At 38.1% G+C, this 21,128-nt stretch overlaps 1 protein-coding gene across 13 annotated transcripts in view; it reads right to left on the reverse strand.

Moving 5' to 3' along the window:
• The window catches only part of HACE1 (HECT domain and ankyrin repeat containing E3 ubiquitin protein ligase 1), a 135,888-nt gene that overhangs the window by 95,727 nt on the left and 19,033 nt on the right, over positions 1–21,128 (reverse strand). For 12 of the 13 annotated variants that reach the window (XR_009212443.1, XM_032155868.2, XM_058435441.1 and 9 more), the window contains one exon: positions 13,042–13,173. The exons of the other annotated variant lie outside the window; for it this stretch is intronic. Coding sequence is in view for 11 of the 12 variants with exons in the window: in XM_032155868.2 (XP_032011759.1) it covers positions 13,042–13,173 (132 nt within the window). In the remaining variant the exon portion in view is untranslated. The remainder of the gene's footprint in view (positions 1–13,041; positions 13,174–21,128) is intronic. 13 annotated transcript variants of the gene reach the window in all.

A 21,128-nucleotide genomic window follows, 5' to 3' on the forward strand; every position in this document is an offset into this window, starting at 1 on the left:
CACGCCTGTAATCCCAGCACTTTGGGAGGCCGAGGCTGGTGGATCACGAGGTCAAGAGTTCGAGACCACTCTGACCAACATGGTGAAACCCCATCTCTACCAAAAATACAAAAATTAGCCGGGCATGGTGGCACACGCCTGTAATCCCAGCTACTCAGGAGGCTGAGGCAGAAGAATCGCTTGAACCCGGGAGGTGGAGTTTGCAGTGAGCCAAGATCATGCCACTGCACTCCACCCTGGGCAACAGAGCGAGACTCCATCTCAAAAAAAAAAAAAAAAAAAAAGTAAAACCCAAAACCATAAAACCCTGGAAAACAATGTAGGCAATACCATTCAGGACTTAGGCACAGGCAAAGATTTCCTGACAAAGACGCCAAAAGCAATTGGAACAAAAGCAAAAATTGAAAGTTGAGATCTAATTAAACTAAAGAGTTTCTGCATAGCAAAAAAAACTATCATCAGAATAAACAGGAAACCTACAGAACAAGAGAAAATCTTTGCAAACTATGCATCTGACAAAAGTCTAATATCCAGCATCTATAAGGAACTTAAACAAATTTACAAAAAACAACAACCCCATTAAAAAGTGGGCAAAGGACATGAACAGACACTTCTCAAAAGAAGACATATAGGTGGCCAACAATCATATGAAAGAAAAGCTCAACATCACTGATCATTACAGAAATGCAAATCAAAACCACAATGAGATACCATCTTACACCAGTCAGAATGGATATTATTAAAAAGTCAAAAAACAACAGATGCTGGCAAGGTTGAAGAGAAAAACGAAGGCTTAAACACTGTTGGTGGGAGTAAATTATTTCAGCCATTGTAGAAGACAGTGTGGTGATTCCTCAAAGACCTAAAGACAGAATACCATTTGACCCAGCAATCCCATTACTGGGTATATACCCAAAAGAAATATAAATCATTCTATTATAAAGATACACGCACATATATGTTCACTGCTACACTATTCACAATAGCAAAGACATGGAATCAACCTAAATGCCCATCGATGGTAGACTGGATAAAGAAAATAAGGTACATATACACCACGGAATACTATGCAGCCATAAAAAACAACGTGACAATGTGCTTTTCAGGGACATGAATGGAGCTGCAGGTCATTATCCTTAGCAAACTAACACAGGAACAGAAAACCAAATACCACATGTTCTCTCTAATAAGTGGGAGCTCAGTAATGAGAACACACGGATACAGAGGGGAACAATATACACTGAGGCCTTTCAAAGGGGTGGAGGGTGGGAGGAGGGAAAGGATGAGGCAAAATAACTAATGTATGCTAGGCTACCTACGTGATGAAATAATCTGTACAACAAAGCCCCATGACACAAGTTTACCTATGTATCAAACCTGTATTTGTACTCCTGAACTTAAAATAAAAGTTTAAAAAAAAAGAAATTATAGAAAATGTCTTCAACTCTCAACTGGCTCAGAAGAGATGAAATTCAATACACTGAAAATATATATTAATATGCAATTAAAATCTAGCAATCCAGAAACTGTAATAAAGTAATTTTAACAAAATATACTATTTATATAAACTATACTGTTAAAACTATGTAATGATATAACGTAAATAACACTAATATGTACCCAGTGTGCTAATAAGCATTTATCACTTCATTTAATGCATCTTGTGAGGAAGGTGATATTCTCTTCACTTTTATAAGCAGGAAACTGAGTGTCAAAGAGATCATGTAATTTGTACCCCAACACATAAGTAAACAGTGAAGCAGGGATTAAAACCCAAGCCCATGTTCATAATCACTATTCTATTTATCAAAAAATAGGCATTATAATTCTTCTGAATTCAGATTACTAAATAGTATTATGGCTAATCTGACATATCTTCATAAACTACATTAATCACAGATAATCTAGTAACTCCCTACTAAATAACTATTACAGAGTCAAGCGTAAGTACCTAGACAGCTACTTGTGTATAGTTTTAAAGTAATGCTATTTTTATGCCTGTAATCACAGGGCTTTGGGAGGCCAAAGTGGGAGGAGTGCTCGAGGCCAGGAGTTCAAGACCAATCTGGGCAACATAGTGAGACCACCATCTCTACAAAAGAAAGTTATAAATTTTTTTTTAAATTATCCAGGCATGGGCTGGGCGCGGTGGCTCACGCCTGTAATCCCAGCACTTTGGGTGGCTGAGGCGGGCAGATCACAAGGTCAGGAGATCAAGACCAGATCAACACGGTGAAACCCCGTCTCTACTAAAAAAAAAAATATATACAAAAAAATTATCCAGGCATGGTGGCGGGAGCCTCTGGTCCCAGCTACTCAGAAGGCTGAGGCAGGAGAATAGCGTGAACCCAGGAGGCGGAGCTTGCAGTGAGCAGAGATCACGCCACTGCACTCCAGCCTGGGTGGCAGAGCAGGACTCCATCTCAAAAAAAAAGAAAAAAAAAAAATTAGCCAGGTGTGGTGGTGTGTGCTTGTAGCCCTAGCTACTTGGAAGGCTGAGGCAGAAGAATCACTTGAGCCCAGGAGTTCAAGGTTACAGTGAGCTATGATCGCACCACTACACTGCAGCCGGTTCAACAGAGTGAAACCCTGTCTCTAAATAAATAAAAAACAAAAAGAGTAGGCCGAGCGCGGTGGCTCACACTTGTAATCCTAGCACTTTGGGAGGCGAACGCAGTTGGATCACTAGAGGTCGGGAGTTCAAGACCAGCCTGGCCAACATGGTGAAACCCCATCTCTACTAAAAATACAAAAATTAGCCTGGCGTGGTGGCACACGTCTGTAATCCCAGCTACTCAGGAGGCTGAGGCAGGAGAACTGCTTGAACCCAGGAGGCGGAAGTTGCAGTGAGCAGAGATCGCGCCACTGCACTCCAGCCTGTACTCTGTCTCCAAAAAAAAAAAAGTAATGGTATTTTTAACCATGTATTTTTTATAGTGCTTCTGTATTTCTATTTATACTGTAGAGCTTACAATATAAAAACAATTTAGCCATTAGACTAACATACTCCTCTACAGTTCTCATCAAACTGGTGAGACAAACTTGAAGCAAATCATAGAAAAAAAGCATGATTTACAATATAAACTGTCATAGTCTTGTATTTGGTTGGTGAAAAAGTAATTGTGGTTTTTGCTATCACTTTTAATATATCCTACAAAGACATTAATTTTTTTTTTAAGAGAGAAAAACACTTGATTAAAAAATCGGAGGCTAGACACGATGGTTCACACCTGCAATCCCAGCACTCTGGGAGGCCAGGTGGATCACCTGAGGTCAGGAGTTCAAGACCAGCCTGGCCAACATGGTGAAACACTGTCTCTACTAAAAATACAAAAATTAGCTGGGCATGGCAGTGGGCACCTGTAATCCCAGCTACTTCAGAGGCTGACGCAGGAGAATCGCTTGAACCCGGGAGGCAGAGGTTGCAGTGAGCCAAGATCATGCCACTGCTCCAGATTGGGCAACACAGCAAGACTCTGTCTCAAAAAAAAAAAAAAAAAATTGGAAATTACTTGTTTCAGCATTTTATTTTCCATTCATAAATCTTTCTACTTTTCTATTTTTTTAAAAAAAACAGCCCGATGAAGATCCTCAAAATATGCAACTATTAAAAGAAACATATTTTTAAAGTTTTCAATAGCTGCACTTGCAGATAAAATGTTGCTCCAATCCCCCAATAAAAACGAAAAATCAAAAAACGAGAAAAACCTACTTCCCTTAGAATTAGGATAAAAATGTATAAAGGAATTTGAAAGAATAAAAAATTGCCTTGCAGCACTGAAATGAATGCAAAGTCGTCTACCTTTGTGAATTAAAAAAAAAAAAAGATGTTTGCTTGCGGTTTTCTTTTTGTAAAAGCTCTAAAATAGGAAGGGAAAGGAAAATGCAGAATTCAGTCAATTATTGATTAAATGGCATAATAAGAAAAGCTGCTAGAAAGTCACAGACAACCTGAATCAGTTTTAAGAAACTCTCCAGTCATTTCTCTGAGGACAGCAAGTAAAGATAATTCGAGTACAGAAGGAACCTAAAATGTACTCACCTCAACAATTAGCAGACTGCACAGTGATGAGTAGTAAGGATAATAGGGAAGGTCTACTTAGTGTTAGGCGAGGGGACAGAGGCTGTTAACACTTATCCAACTCATCCTGTTACTATTCTGGCTGTTTCTACTGAGCCTTGTTCAGAAGGTGAGCCCTCCCAAGTCTCTTACCACTCCTTAATTGGACATACAGTAGTGTGCAAAACGGAGTCTCATTCTCAAATAATCCAGAGTAACAATATTTCAGTGGTAAAGCAAAAGGTCTAACCACAATAACAAATTATTTTCTTGTTGACAATACACAGATACGATATTGAGATATCATGAATGATAAATAGCTACGTAGAACTGTAATGATGTATTTATTGCCTGGTCTTAACAACTGGAATTTAACAACGGAGTTTCAAGACTCCATATACACTCTTCCAAAGTGCTACAAGATAATCAATGTTTTCAACTATGTGAAAACTGTTCATGTGTGCCCAAAGGTTAAAACTTAGATAGAAGAAAATGTACCCTGAGCATTTATTAAGCTAAAATAAATACATAAAGGCTCTTGAAGAAACAACACTACCTGAGAGTTTTAAATTGTATCAAAGCATAAGGCACAACATAATTCAAGAGAATAAATTCTGGATTAAACTTTTAAAATCCCTAAGGCTTCTCAAAAGGAGAAATTTTCAGCAATAGATACAAACAGATACAACCTTTTGTAAGAATCAGCACTATCAATATACACTCCACCTAAAGATATAAAAGGAAAAAAAGTGACAAACATTTAGAAATGCAAAGAAGGCCGGGCATGGTGGCTCATGCCTGTAATCCCAACACTTAGGGAGGCCGAGGCGGGCAGATCACGAGGTCAGGAGATCGAGACCATCCTGGCTAACACGGTGAAACCCCATCCCTACTAAAAAAAAAAAATACAAAAAATTAGCCGGACGTGGTGGCAGGCGCCTGTAGTCCCAGCTACGCGAGAGGCTGAGGCAGGAGAATGGAGTGAACCCGGGAGGCGGAGCTTGCAGTGAGCTGAGATGCGCCACACAACTCCAGCCTGGGGGACAGAGCAAGACTCCGTCTCAAAAAAAAAAAAAAAAGAAACGCAAAGAAAATGGCAGAATATATTGATAAAAAAATGATCCTGCACTTGAGTGGTTTTGAGGCAGGAGAATAGGGTCTGGAGGCAGGGAACCTAATGCCACTTCACCCTGACTTCCTAGAAATAAATTGAAAGGAAAACCCTAACTTTCCACGCCTAAGTAACAAAACAACCAGAGACCTTTGCAAACCCCCACCTCTTTGCAAGGCAGATGGGAAATTGAAAGCACCACTGATGGTTGTAAAAAGCAACCAATCAGACGTTTGCATAGGAGTCTAACTCTGTAAGTTCACTTCACCCTCGGATTGGTTGCACTCAGCAACCAACCTCTGATTGGCTGCACATAGCAACCAATCAGACTAACCGAAGGTAGCTATGTGCAAGCAATCAGACTGAGGGCCAAGTCTTCAACTGCATAGAAGTACAACTTTGTAACTTCACTTTAGCCTCTAATTGGTTGCTTCCCACAACCAATCAGATGTTTGCATAGGGGTGTGACCTTTGTAACTTCAGCCTCTGACTGCAGGCCACCATTTCATTTACATGAGGCAAACACCAAGTGGCCAATGGGAAACGTATACGCGGTATTTAGACCCCAGAAGATTCTATATCCAGAACCTTAAGCAGCTGCTGGGGCAAATTTCCACCCTGTGGAGGGTACTTTTGTTTTCAATAAATATCTGCTTTTGCTGCTTCATTCTTTACTAGTTTGTGCATTTTGTCCAATTCTTTGTTGAAAATGCCAAGAATCTGGACACCCTCCACCAGTTTCTTCCATCTTTCAACAAAAATCTATACCCATTATGTGCTATGCCCTCCTCTAGATAATGTGTTATGCACTACTCTAAATCAGGAACCGGGCCACACAGCAGGAGGTGAGTGGCAGGCAAGTGAACATCACTATCTGAGCTCTGCCTCCTGTCGGATCAGCAGCAACATTTGATTCTCATAGGAGCATGAACTCTATTGTGAGCTGCCCATGAAAGGGATCTAGGCACAAGTTCCTTGTGAGAATCTAATGCCTGATGATCTGAAGTGGAACAGTTTCATCCCAAAACCATCCCCCCGACTTCTGACTGTGGAAAACTTGTCTTCCATGAAACTGGAAGTGCCAAAAAGGTTAGCGACCACTGCTCTAAATTATGTGCTATGCGCTACTCTAGACACTCGAGTTACAACAATGAACAAAACAGACAAAAAAAACCTGCCTTCATGAAGTTTATAGTAGAAACGGAAGACAAAGTGACAAGATGTAAATAAACAAAATTTGTAGCGTACTAGATGGTGATCAGTGCTATCCAGAAAAATAAACCAGGATTTTCTATGATTTGGATTCAATTTATTTTAGCAAATTTCTTGCCCCTAAAATCCCACAAATACTTCTGTGAAAAATGCACTGATCTATAAGCCATGAAGTCCAAAAAACCTAACAATTGTGATTTACAATGATGGTCATACCTTCTATTTTTAAAATTATATGGCTTCTCATTTACTTGCTGAAATTAAGTGCGGTGGCTTACAATTTACTAAATGTAAACACGTAAAAGCATGCCAACATAAATATGTGACTGATAAATGATTACCTATGTATTTTTCAAGTTGATATACATAATTTTAAGAGCTATGCTACATTAATATACATAATTTTAAGAGCTATATGCCTAAAATTAGATCGACAAAACAGACTTTTAAAAAAATTTAGAATTGCAAATTCCCTGCCCAATTCCGCCACTTCTCTCCCAACCAAAAAAACTATCTATTCCCCTAGTCATTGATTATCTAGAATGGGGTTCCCTCCTCCTTACAGAATAAGAAACTACTGCGGAGGAACCGAAAAAGAAAAGCATAGGGGATTTTCATATGGCCTTCAAGAGATCCTTAAGAAGAAATAACATATTTCAACAGACTTCATAACCTTTCAAGTGATAAAACAATATCCTGAGTGGAAAACGAACGTACAAATCTAATGTGTAGGTCAATCTCAAGTCATTTAATTGAAGGCAGTGACTAACCAAGACCACCTGTGCCCAATACACTGCTAAATTACAAAGCAAGAAATCCAAGGCAGCCCTGCTTTATCAATGTCAACTATCAAAACAGTGATCAAAGTAAAAAGGAATAGATATTCAATAATAAAACTCAAAGTAAAAATCAAAGTTGTGGTATTATCACTAGCTAAAAGGAGACCAAACAACAAAAAAAGTGTCCTTACTTAATTTTTTTATTAAAAATAATTCTGAAGACATGAGTTATGGCAATGCACAAATAACTTATACACTAAGTAAAACTCCCAACTCACTAATCAGTGACTGGTTTACACACATCTTCTCTTGAAACCTGTCCACCTTCACCTATTGAGAACTTTGAACTCTTACACAGTATCCAGCAAAAATCATTATCATCTGGTTGTGTTATAAAAGTAACAGTGGTAAGAGAACTTTCTACTATTTGCTTCAACTTCTTAGAAATGATTAAAGGAGAATTCTAGCATTAGAATAAATACAATTACTCTGACCCTAGAAATATACTCTGAAATGTTAGTCTACCTACCTTTGTGCCTCAAGGCTGAATCTAATTAATGTCTGGAAAATGTTTTCAATTAAGTTTGCATGGCTGTCCGTAACTGGATGAAAAACTTGGAAGTTGGCTAAAGATACCAAGAGACCGAACTGAACGTAGTTGAGCACTGTTCCTTAACAAGTCTATGATTTTAGTAAAAAAATGCAGTCAGTTCTATCTAATATAGTCTATTATACTAAGGGTTCAACTATCATTTTATGTTGTTTGTGAAGCTTTGTATTTAGTTAAATAAACGTAATCGTTTATTCTGATAAAAGCGAAATTTATTTTTAAATAAATTACAAATTAGTCCCTAACTAATCCTGCCATGTAATCTAACTTACAGAAATTTAGACTGAACTATTTGACAGTTCTCTACGGTTTCTAAATCCACGTTATTCTGAGAAGACTGTAATTAATCATTTTTGGCAATTCAACACATTTATAAATCTTAAAGAAAAAGTTACCAAAAACTAGGTTTAATTTACAGTCCAAAAAGTGTTAATAAATTACACCTACAGAGAATAGTGTTCGGTTTTACTCAACTTTCTAAAACTGAAATTAAAAAACAACACACTGGGCCCAGCTTCTTGTATAAGCATAAATAAATAAAGGGTCTAGACACTGATCTGTGTACTTTTACAGAATCACATCACGCATACTAATAACAATCATAGTAGCAGTAGGTATTATTGCTGTTAAATGCCTTCCAAAGTGTTCACATTTTCCTTAATTATATCACCAGTAAAATTATATCATCTCCAGTTGAATAACCAAACTTTGAAATGATTTTTTGAAATTAGTATCCAAAGACATGCCAGAATTCTGATATTATACAGCTAAGAATGGAGTTTATCAATTGATCTAAGAAAAGTTATATAAAAATAAAATTATTAAGAAGTTGTTATGATTCCTTGCATCTGATCATTATTAAATAGGGATAGAAGTAGTTTAAAATCATGGTGCTATTATGCTACAATGACAAAAAACAGAGTGCACTCTTCAACGGCCCAAACCACTTCCTTCCAACGAGAGGAAAATGAGACCTTTATCATGTTTACCTCTAATGCAACAGCTGCATCTATATGAAATCATAGCTAAGATTACTCAATTTCTTAGTTATGACAAAAATGATCTTCCAAATCTTTTATCCTTAAAAAAGGTAATATAAATTTGAAAAAGCACTTCTTGTCATCGAAGCAAGAATATAGCATTTAGCTATACATTCCACAAAGTTTTAGGGCACTTAGCTAGTTGCTCAAAATGTTTTCATGCACTCCTCAGATTTACTCTAAAATGAGATTAGAAGGCGAATTTCAGAGGATTTATCATCCATGCCTCTTTGAAAAGAGCTCATGTGCTTTATTTCTTAATGGAATTTCTTCCCCATTTAAAGTTTTCTACTTTATTCTATAAAATATATATAATCAGAATTATGTAAGCTCCTAAGCTTAAAAATAAAACATTGAAACTTACATGCACTGGTATATGTCTACATGGACACCAGTTCTGAACAACAAAAAGGCCATTCTGACTTGCCACTGAGTCACTAGGATACCTGACAAAGCATTATACACTCAGTGTTCAACTTAAGGAAAGATATACAAATGGTTTTTAATAAATCAGTAACCTTTATCCTATAACATCATATTTCATAGCCCAGTAAATCACATGCAACTCAAGATAAAACAATACACTTATACACTGAGATGTGAATGTGTCCCAGAAATATATGAGTAATTCTGAAACAGGCAGTATTAGCACAACTATGAACACAGATTTGTAGAACTATAATTCAGCCAGGAGGCAAAGAAATAGACTAATTTTTCAAGATTCCCTCTTGCCCTAATTGAAAAAGGAATAAAGATACATACAATGATTCAGAAAATAATCAGTGCTAAGCATTCCCTTTATGTTTATATGATCATCATAGGTAACGATTCAGAAAATAATCAGTGCTGAGCATTCCCTTTACCTGTATATGATCATTGCAGGTAACTATAACTGACCAACTATGACAGAATAAATCCCATTGGCCATTACATAATCAACCACAAGTCAACATGACTTTTTGTACCCTTCCTCCTCTACTCTGTCTGCAAAATCTCGTTCTGTGAAACTCATCACCACAATGAAGTCAGACTCCCTATAAACCTTCTGAGAATACAATTGTTCAAAGGCATCTGACTATGAGGAATTCTCCATTATTTTACCACACTTGCTTTAGGTTGTAAACCATATGGAGTATATTATACTTATACCACCTAATTTTCAGTAACTTCGGAAGGCAATTCTAAATTTTTAATGTAGCCTGTAATGCACATGTTTTGAACAAGGTTTTCTTAGTAATTCTTGCCTCTATACTGGTTCGAAGCAGCTAAAATTAGCTTTTATAAATCTTTTTCTAATCTGAATCCCAGTATTTTCCTATCCAAGTTCCTGGGCAACAGGTAGGGTGTGCAAGTCTTAGTAAATGACACTCTGCTCATCTGTTATAGCAAAGGGTGTTTATATTAAAGTAGGTGCTCTTCTGTCCTCTGAGAGCTATTGGCTGGACTCATTCTCTAATATGCAATAGTGCCTTAAAAACCTGGGTGACTCAAGATTAGAACATTTCGCATCTTTTTTTCCCACATAAAATACTTTTTAAATTTAATAATATTGACTCCAAGTAAAAACTAATGAGAAGAATATACTTGAAAACACTGCATTGGTTTTCAGATGATAAAAGACAAAAAATGCAAATGAACAATGGTGTCCAGAAAAAATTCCAGGAAACAGAAAAAGGATCCTATATCCATCCATTTTTCCAACACCATATTAAACATAAGACAATGTCACCTTTGCCTACTATCTTGAAGAAGTCCAATATTCAGCAAGTGAATTGTGACCATACATCCTGAAACCAGGTTAAGGAAAAAGTGTTTGAAGAAATAAAAATTCAGATTCCACTAGGAATTCTCCCTTCTCCCAACAAGAGATAAGATTCAGAAAGTTTGTAACAAAAAAAAAAAACAAACTTTGTATCCTTGTAGTTAATGGTACTGACTTTGTTTTGAGTTGGTTTTGTTGTTGTTATTATGGTCAGCAAGAAAATAAACTACATTCTTCTTTTTCTTTCTTTTTTTGAAGAGACGATGTGCAGTGGTAATTCACTAGCATAATCCCACAAACAGACCAGCATGGGGGTTTTGACTTGCTGTTTCTGACCTGGTCTGGTTCACCTCTCCTTAGGCAATCTGGCATCCTGAGAGTTCACCATATTCATGCCAAACTTAGTGTGGACATCCAACCAGCATAGCACACTACAACTCACAACTCCTGGGCTAAAAGGATCTCTCCACCTAATCTTGACCTCTCCACCTCAGCCTCCCAGACAGCTGAGACGACTGGCACACACATGTACATTTTATTACCAATAATGTTAAATGTTAAAAAAAAAAACTTAAAAACATAAACAAGGTAGAAAATTATAGCAAAGCAGAAATTCAATCTAAAATCTTAAACTCTCAATCTTTATATAAAACAGTAAAGTCTCCTAATGACAGAGAAATAGCAATTTCAAAAGCCAAATGTCTGGACACAGGAATAACCAGAAAGCATTGTCATAAAAGAAATGCATGATTTTAGAAACCTAGAGTAAGAAAGAAAATAGCCAGGCATGGTGGCTCACACCTGTAATCCCAGCACCTTGGGAGGCTGAGGCAGGCAGATCACTTGAGACCAGGAATTCAAGATCAGCCTGACCACCATGGCAAAACCCCATCTCTACTAAAAATACAAAAAGTAGCTGGGTGTGGTGGCACACACCTGTAATCTCAGCTACTTAGGAGGCTGAGGCACAAGAATCACTTAAACCTGGGAGGCAGAGGTTGCAGTAAGCTGAGATTATGTCACTGCACTCCAGCCTGGGTGACAAGAGCAAGCCTCCGTCTCAAAAAAAAAAGAAAGAAAGAAAGAGGCTGGGCGCAGTGGCTCACGCCTGTAATCCCAGCATTTTAGGAGGCTGAGGCGGGCGGATCATGAGGTCAGGAAATTGAGAACATCCTGGCTAACGCGGTGAAACCCCATCTTTACTAAAAATACAAAAAATTAGCCGGGCATGGTGGCGGGTGCCTGTAGTCCCAGCCACTTGGGAGGCTGAGGCAGGAGAATGGCGTGAACCCGGGAGGTGGAGCTTGCAGTGAGCCGAGATGGTGCCACTGTACTCCAGCCTGGGGGACAGAGTGAGACTCCATCCAAAAAAAAAAAAAAAAAAAAAAAAAGAGAAAGAACAGAGAAGAGAAGAGAAGAGAAGGAAGGAAGGAAGGAAGGAAGGAAGGAGAAAGAAAAAGAAAAGAAAAAGAAAGAAAAGAACTGTTAACTTGTACCATACACAATGCAAGTAGAAAAATGGGATAACCTGACTCATACTCTTAACCAGTGTCATTGCTCACTTTCCTCACTATCTAATCTCCAACACTGAGGCTTAATGGCAAAAGATAAAATAAAATATGAAGCTTTATTTGCTAAAACTGAGAACAGAAGGAACATTATATATGTTAAAATTAAATGTGAATATACACTTAAAAATTTAGTATGTTTGGCTATTAAAACCTATGAAGTGGAAATAAAATCAAAATGCAAATTACAAATATTTTGAACAGATAGAAAAGCACTATTTTCCTGTTTGTTGTTGTTGTTGTTGTTTTGTTGTTGTTGTTGTTTGAGACAGGCTCTCACTCTGTCACCCAGGCTGGAGTATAGTGGCACAATCTCAGCTCATTGCAACTGCTGACTCCTGATCTCAAGCAATTCTCCCACTTCAGCCTCCGGAATAGCTGGGACTACTGGTGCATGCCACCATACCCAGCTAAATTTTTGTGTATTTTTAGTAGAGATGGGGTTTCGCCATGTTGCCCAGGTTGAACTCCTGAGCTCAAGAGATCCACCCATCTCAGCCTCCCAAAGAGCTGGGATTACAGTGTGAGCCACAGCTCCTAGCCCAAAAGCACTATTTTCTATTTCTACTAACCATACAGAATATATTTATCAGAAGTCCATATGGGCCAGGTGCAGTGATTCATGCATGTAATCCCAGCTACTCATGAGGCTGAGGTGGGAGGATCACTTGAGCCCAGGAGTGTAAGGCTGCAGTGAGCTAGGATCCCACCACTGCACTCCAGCCTGGGCAACAAAGTGAGACCCTGTCTCAAAAAAAAAAAAAAAGTCCATATGATGCAGAAAATAAGATTTTGCTATAATGCTTCATGTTCCCAAATATGCACAGTGAAAAACTTTTCATGAATTCAATTTTAAAAAACAAACACATGCAGCTTAAAGTCCTCATGGCTCAACTTACCGTCTTGTGACCGTTCTGGCAGGCAACATGCAGTGCTGTCTGCCCCATGGCATCCTCAACATCAACATCACTGACATGCTGCACAAGGTCATGGAGTAGTTCTGTCCTCCCATTCACAGCCAGCCAATGTATCTGTGAAGCCATTTAGTTACTTAACATTTGTGTAATAGTGTTTTATATAAAAAACAGCAGATAAATAATGTTATTTCTCAGCTGGGTGTGATTTGCTCATGCAAATCTAAAGGTATTTTAAGTCCATGTAATGGTTTAAAACTAAAGGTATTTTAAGTCTATGTCATTTTTTTCCTTTATTTAATTTGTTTAAGTTTTATTTACAGGTTTGGGGGTTTTTTAGAGTTGGGGTCTTGCTGTGTTGTTCAGGTTGGACTCAAACTCCTGGGCTCAAGTGATCCTCCTGCCTCAGCCCCCTAAATAGCTGAAACTAGGTTTTATATGAGGAAAATTTCTGTATCAAGATGCAGATTACATTACCACAGATTTCAAAATCAAGAACTCAAGTGGGGCTGCAAGTGGTGACTCACGTTTGTAATCCCAGCACTTTGGGAAGTTGAGGCAGGAGGATTGCTTGAAGCAACGAGTTCAAGATCAGCCTGGGCAATGTAGCAAGAACCTGTCTCTACAAAAAATTTAAAAATTAGCTGGGCAGCCAGGCGCGGTAGCTCCCGCCTCTAATCCCGGAACTTTGGGAGGCTGAGGTGGGCGGATCACAAGGTCAGGAGATCAAGACCATCTTGGCCAACATGGTGAAACCTTGTCTCTACTAAAATACAAAAAATTAGCTGGACATGGTGGTGCGTGCCTTTAATCCCAGCTACTTGGGAGGCTGAGGCAGGGGAATCACTTGAACCCAGGAGGCGGTGGTTGCGGTGAGCTGAGATCGTGCCACCGCACTCCAGCCTGGCAACACAGCAAGACTCTGTCTCAAAAAAAAAATTAGCTGGGCATGGTGGCATATACCTATGGTCCTAGCTTCTCAGGATGCTAAGGTGGGAGGATCCCTTGAGCCCAGGAGTTTGAGGCTAATAATGAGCTATGATTGTGCCACTGCACTCCTACCTGGGTAACAGAATGATAACCTGTCTCCAAAAAAAAAAAAAATTGTTTTAAAATAACTCACAATGGTTCAAAATATTAAGTATACTAAGCTCCCGATCATCAAATACTCTGCTTCTCAGATAATCCTGGACTCTATGCATAGTTTGTCTCTGGAGAAAAAGTGTTAGATATTTTTCTTTTCCCAGAAGCAAATATAAGTTAAAAAGTGATTAACATAGCAATGCTACACTCCTTACTTCCTGTATTTTACAAGTAAACATGTATCTTACATAAATAAAAAAAGGAGGATAAAAAATATATAAAACACCTATAAGTCTACCACTCAAAGATAATCAATGTTAAAACTTTGGACTACGCTATCCATTAATTTTCCAGATGATTTCTTTTTCATTAAAAAGAAAATCATGAAATCCCTGTTTTAAAATGGCAGGTTTAATCCATGCATCAGTCTCTACTTCTTCCCTAAACCCCACGTAAATGACAGTAAAGAGTATTTCCTTAAAAGACTAAATCCATAAAGATACAGAGGAGAGAACAGCAAGTTTCGGAAGCAAAGAAAGTAGATGATGCTTTTTATCTTGTCAGATTATACTTGTTGACTTGTCAGAATGTTATACCAGTATTAGAGAAATCCCCCAAAAAATGTGATTCAGATCACAGGACTCCCAAAAGGCTCAAGAATCCATAGTAAGTACCATGCACCTCTTGAAAAGAGGCTGAAAGTTTATCTAGTAAGATTTAGAGCCTCATATCTCTACCCCTCCCCAACCGTGCAAGGCCAGTAATGGCCCCCACTCAATCAGATGGAATGCAAGAGGCTTGAGAACAGTCTCTAGGTAAGAGACACCAGGCATGTTGAACCAAGAATACCACACTAAAAAGGGGAGATTAAGTGCAAGTTTAAATATTGAATATTGATTTTACAAAGCATTCTTCTCTATCCAGCACGCAGACCGTTAACATCTTCCGGGCAGTTGGAAGAGTCTTCTCTGAGGAATATGACCAGCTCAAGAGTAAATGCCTAAAGAAATCGACACTGGAAAGGTCTAAGAGGCAAATGTCCAAGGAGATCATCCGACACTGAAGCCTCTAGTGAACAAACCTCACTCATGCTGACAGCCTTCAAATAGCTTTTTCCATTTCCACCAAACATTTGATAAACGCATCTAATTTGAAAGACAAACTACAAAATTTTTTTAAAGCAAAAAGTAGGGGGAAAAAGGAACCATGAATATTCAAGAAAAAACTATATTTAATACTGTCGGAGAGAGAGAACATACTGATTGCATCCCTGAAACGAGAAAAGGATACTGTTTTTTGAAAGAGATAAGGAAAAAAAACTCTTGGAAATTAATACTATGATAGAGACGTGCAAACTCAAAAGAAGAATTAGGAGATAATATTGAGGAAGTCTCCCTAAAAGTACAAAGAAAAGAAATTAAGAAATGAGAAAAAGGAAAATTAAAGGGCCAGTGTGAATAGGTCTAACATTTAAATAATAGAAGTTGGGGAAAAAATAAAACAGAGAAAAGACAGAAAAAGAAATCATGAAAGTAATAATTTATGAATATTTCTCATTAGTTCCCATTACATGAGTTTTCAGGTTGATAGGGTCTCAATTTTATCCAGCGAAATGGATAAAATAAATCCAAACCAAGACATAATAATAACAGGATTTTAGAACACTAAGGACAAAGTAGATTCTATAAGTTTCTAGAGAGAAAAATCAAAACAGGTTTCATATAAAGAATCAAGAATCCAAATCGCACTAAACTTCAAAACAAAGCTAGAAGACAACAAAGCAATGCTTTCAAAATTCTAAGGAAAAATGATGTCTCATCTAGATTGTCAGCTAAACTGTCAATTACATAATCAGACTCAAAGACTCAACTCATATCAAACATGCAAGGTGGCAACACATCTCCCATGCACACTCTCAGGAAACTCTCAGGGTTGTGCTCCATCAGAGTGACAGAACAGTTATCAGAAAAGATGGATATGAGACCCACATAACAGAGAACCCAAAGCAAGAAAAAAGCAAAAGGAATCCCCAGGATGATGATGAGACATTCCAAACAACTGTGCAGCAGACCTAGGTATCAACCAATCCAGCCAAGAGAGCACAGAAGTCTCCCTAAGAGACTCCTTCAAGACATAATCAAGGACATGAAAAGTACCGAATACATATTAAGAGGATATTTACAAAGCTGAGAGAGACCTTGGTAATGAATTAGTAAAAAGTTGTAAAAGCTTTAAAGTAATAAAGCTGCAGTAGGGCAAGAAACATATAAAAGACATACTAACTGGGAAGAAAGAAATAAAGGCCTGGTGCAGTGGCTCACGCCTGTAATCCCAGCATTTTGGGAGGCTGAGGCGGGTGAATCACCGGAGGTCAGGAGTTCAAGACCAGCCTGGCCAACATGGTGTAACCCTGTCTCTATTAAAAATACAAAAATCAGCTGGGCGTGGTGGCACACACCTGTAATCCCAGCTACTTGGGTGGCTAAGGCAGGAGAATTGCTTGAATCCAGGAGGTGGAGGTTGCAGTGAGCTGAGATTGCGCCACTGCACTGTAGCCTGGGTGACAGAGTGAGATTCTGTCTAAATAAATAAATAAACAAATAACTGTCTCTACGTGCAGACAACATGACTGTCTATGTAAAAAATCCCAAGCAATTTGCCCAAAGTCCCCCAGAACTAATAAGTGAGTTCAGCAAGATTGCAAAACCAAAAATCAATTGCATTTCCATCTGAACATGCACAAACTCAAATTAAAAACACAAAGCCATTTATAATTATACCAAAGAAAATGAAACAGGTATATGCTTACCAAAACATGCACAAAATCCCTAGACTGTGCTGTACAAAATCCTAACAGAAAAAATCAAAGACCTAAGTAAGTGTGGAGATATACTGTGTTTATGGATTAAAAGACTCAATCAACACAGTAAAGATAACAATTCTCCCCAAATTGACCTATCAGTTTAAAGCAACTCCAATCAAAATCCCAGCAAGGTTTTTTTGTAGACATAGACAAGTTTATTCTAAAATTTATATGGAAAGGCAAAGGAATCAGAATGGCTAACACAATCTTGACAAAGAAAAATAAAGTGAGAGGAATTATTCTATCTGATATTAAGACTTACAGCTACAGTAATCCAGACAGTGTGGTATTAGCAGAGAGATTAGCAGAGACACACAGACCAGTGGAATGAATAGAAAGTCCACAAGTGGGTCCACACGAATATGCCCAACTGATTTTTGAGACAGATGGAAAAGCAAATTGATGCAGGAAGGACAGCCTTTTCAACAAACAGTGCTAGTACTGGACATTCATAGGCAAAAAAAAAAAAAAAAGTAAACCTTGACCTAAGCCTCATAACTTATGCAAACAGTAACTCAAAAAAGATCATAGACTTAAATGTAAAACACAGAAACATAAAACCTGTAGAAAAAAAGATATGAGACAATCTTCAGGATCAAGGGCTAGGCAAAGAGTTCTTGATATCAAAAGCATGATCCGTAATGCGAAAAACTGATCAATTTGACTTCAAAGTTAAACTTTTGCTCTTCAAAAGACCCTCTTAACACGCGTGGTGGCTCACGCTTGTAATCCCAGCACTTTGGGAGGCCGAGGCGGGCGGATCACGAGGTCAGGAGATCGAGACCACAGTGAAACCCATCTCTACTAAAAATACAAAAAATTAGCCGGGCGTGGTGGCGGGCGCCTGTAGTCCCAGCTACTCGGAGAGGCTGAGGCAGGAGAATGGCGTGAACCCGGGAGGCGGAGCTTGCAGTGAGCCGAGATCGCGCCACCGCACTCCAGCCTGGGTGACAGAGCGAGACTCCGTCTCAAAAAAAAAAAAAAAAAAAGAAACAGTACTGGAAGACCTAGCTAGAGCAATCAGGCAAAAGACAGAAACAACGGACATTCAAATTAGAAAGAAAGATGTCAAATTATTCTTGTCCGCAGATGATATAATCTTGTATTTGGAAAAACTTAGACTCCACCAAAAAACTGTTAGAACTGGTAAATAAGTACGTTGCAAAATACGAAATCAACATACAAAAATCAGTAGCATTCTGATGTTAGCAGCAAACAACCTGAAAAAGAAGTAAAGAAAGTAATCCCATTTATGACAGCTACAAATAAAATAAAATACCTAGGAATCAACTTAACCAAAGAAGTGAAAGATGTCTAAAAGAAAACTATAAAAAAAGATGCAAGAAACTGAAGAAGACACACACAAAAAATGGAAAAATATTCCTAAGGGTTGGAAGAATCAATACTGTCAAAATGTCCATACTACTCAAAGCAATCTATAGATTCAGTGTAATCTCTATCAAAATACCAATGACATTCTTCACAGAAACAGAAAAGATAATTCTAAAATTTATATGGAATCACAAAAGATCTAGAATAGCAAAAGCCATCCTGAGTAAAAAGGTCAAAACTGGAGGAATATCATTACCTGACTTCAAATCAGACTACAGAGCTATAGTAACCAAAACAGCATGTTACTGGTATAAAAACAGACATACAGACCAATGGGACAGAACAGAGAACCCAGAAATAAATCCGCACTTCTACAGTGAACTCATTTTCTACAAAGGTGCCAAGAACACACATTGGAAGTAGGGACCATCTCTTCAATAAATGGTGCTGGGAAAACTGGATATCCATACACAAAAAATGAAACTAGGTTCCTATATCTCTCGCCATATACAAAAATCAAATAAAAATGAATTAAAAATTTAAATCTAAGACATGAAACTACTAAAATAAAACACTGGGGAAACTCTCCAGGACATTGGTTTGGGCAAAGCTTTCTTAAGTAATACCCCTTGAGCAAATTTCTCGAGTAAATTTGCTTTTAAGTAAAAGCAAAAGTAACCAAAGCAAAAATGGACAAATAGGATCACTTCAAGTTAAAACACTTCTGCACAGGAAAGGAAACAATCAACAAAGTAAAGAAACAACCCACAGAACGGGAGAAAATAACTGCAAACTATCCATCTGACAAGGGATTAATAACCAGAATATATAAGGAGCTCAAACAACTCTATAGTAAAAAAAAAAAAAAAAAAAAAAAAATTGATTAAAAAAAGAATGAAAGATCTGAGTAGACACTTCTCAAAAGAAGACATCCAACTGGAAAACAGGTATATAAAAAGGTGCTCAACATCACTGATCATCAAAGAAATGCAAACCAAAACTACAATGAGGTATCATCTCACCCCTATTAAAATGGTTTATATCCAAAAGACAGACAATAAGAAATGCTGGCAAAGATGTCAAGAAACAGGAACTGTCATACAATGTTGATGGGAAGGTGAATTAGTATAGTCACTATAGAAAACAACTGCATTCCTGGACATTTGTCCCAGAAAAACGAAAACTTACGTTAACACAAAAATGTGTACCCTAATGTTTTTAACTGCTTTACTCATAATAGCCCCAAACCAGAAGTGACTCAAATGTCTTTTAACAGGTGAACAGTCAAACAAATGGTAGTATATCCACTACTGGATGGAATACTATTCAGCATTATAAAGGAACAAACTACTGATAAGTATAACCCAGATAAGTCTCCAGGGAATATGACAAACAAAAAAAGCCAATCCCCAAAAGTTCCATACAATATAGTTCTATCTCTGTAACATTCTTGAAATGACTAATGGAGAACAAATTAATGGTTGCTATAGGTTAGCCATGGGATGTGAAGGACAAAGGGAAAGGTATGGTTACAAAAGGGCAACATGACATATCTCTGTGGTGTTAGAAATGGTCAGAATATTGACTATGGTGGTGAAAACCTACCATGTACACAGGTAATAAAACTACACAGGTAACCTACACAGGTAATAAAAATGAATAGAACTTAAAATACATAAACATACACACACACATACAATTAAAACTGAGGAAGGCCAGGCACGGTGGCTCACACCTGTAATCCCAGCATTTTGGAAGGCCAAGGCGGGTAGATCACCTGTGGTCAGGAGCTCAAGACCAGCCTGGCCAACATCGTGAAACCCCATCTCTACTAAAAATGCAAAAATTAGCTGGGCATGGTGACACACATCTGTGGTCCCAGCTACTCGGGAGACTGAGGCAGGAGAATTGCTTGAACCCAGGAGGTGGAGGTTGCAGTGAGCTGAGATTGCACCACTGCACTCCAGCCTGGGCAACAGAGCGAGACTCGTCTCAAAAAAATAAAATAAAATAAAACTGAGGAATCTCAGTAAGATGGATTGTATCAATGTCCATGTCCCTACTGTAATATTATACTACAGTTTTGCAAAATGTTACCACTGGAGGAAACTTGGCAAAAAGTGCAGGGCATCTCTCTCTATTATTTCTTAGCACTGCATGTGAATCTACAATTATCTTAATTTTTAAAAAAAGACAAATCATTAACTACAGGGAAAATAAAATGTTATGCAAGAAAGGAAAGCAACTATAACCAACTATTCGGCTTAACTATGAATAGTTTTCGTGTACTCAAAAAAATAATAACACACAAAAATGATCTAACTAAAATTACAATAATTGTATTGGAGGGATATGAGGCTAATGTGCTTATACACGACAGGTGGGAGGAGGGGCTGAAAAGGAGAATAGCCTCATCTTCCAGAAAGTCAACAGGTGATACCTAAAACCAAAAAACCAGGAAGTAGCATTTAGCATGCTATTTTGATATAGAGACAACATTTTAAAATCCATTAAAATAGCTGAGAGAGGCCGGGCGCAGTGGCTCACACCTGTAATCCCAGCACTTTGGGTGGCCAAGGCAGGTGGATCACCTGAGGTCAGGAGTTCGAGATCAGCCTGGCTAACCTGGTAAAACCCCGTCTCTATTAAAAATACAAAAAAAGTCTGGGCGCAGTGGCTCACACCTGTAATCCCAGCACTTTGGGAGGCCGAGGCGGGTGGATCTCCTGAGGTCGGGAGTTCAAGACCAGCCTGACCAACATGGAGAAACCCTGTCTCTACTAAAAATACAAAA

Source organism: Hylobates moloch, unplaced genomic scaffold (genome assembly GCF_009828535.3).
Source record: "Hylobates moloch isolate HMO894 unplaced genomic scaffold, HMol_V3 SCAFFOLD_2, whole genome shotgun sequence".
NCBI lineage: Eukaryota > Metazoa > Chordata > Mammalia > Primates > Hylobatidae > Hylobates > Hylobates moloch.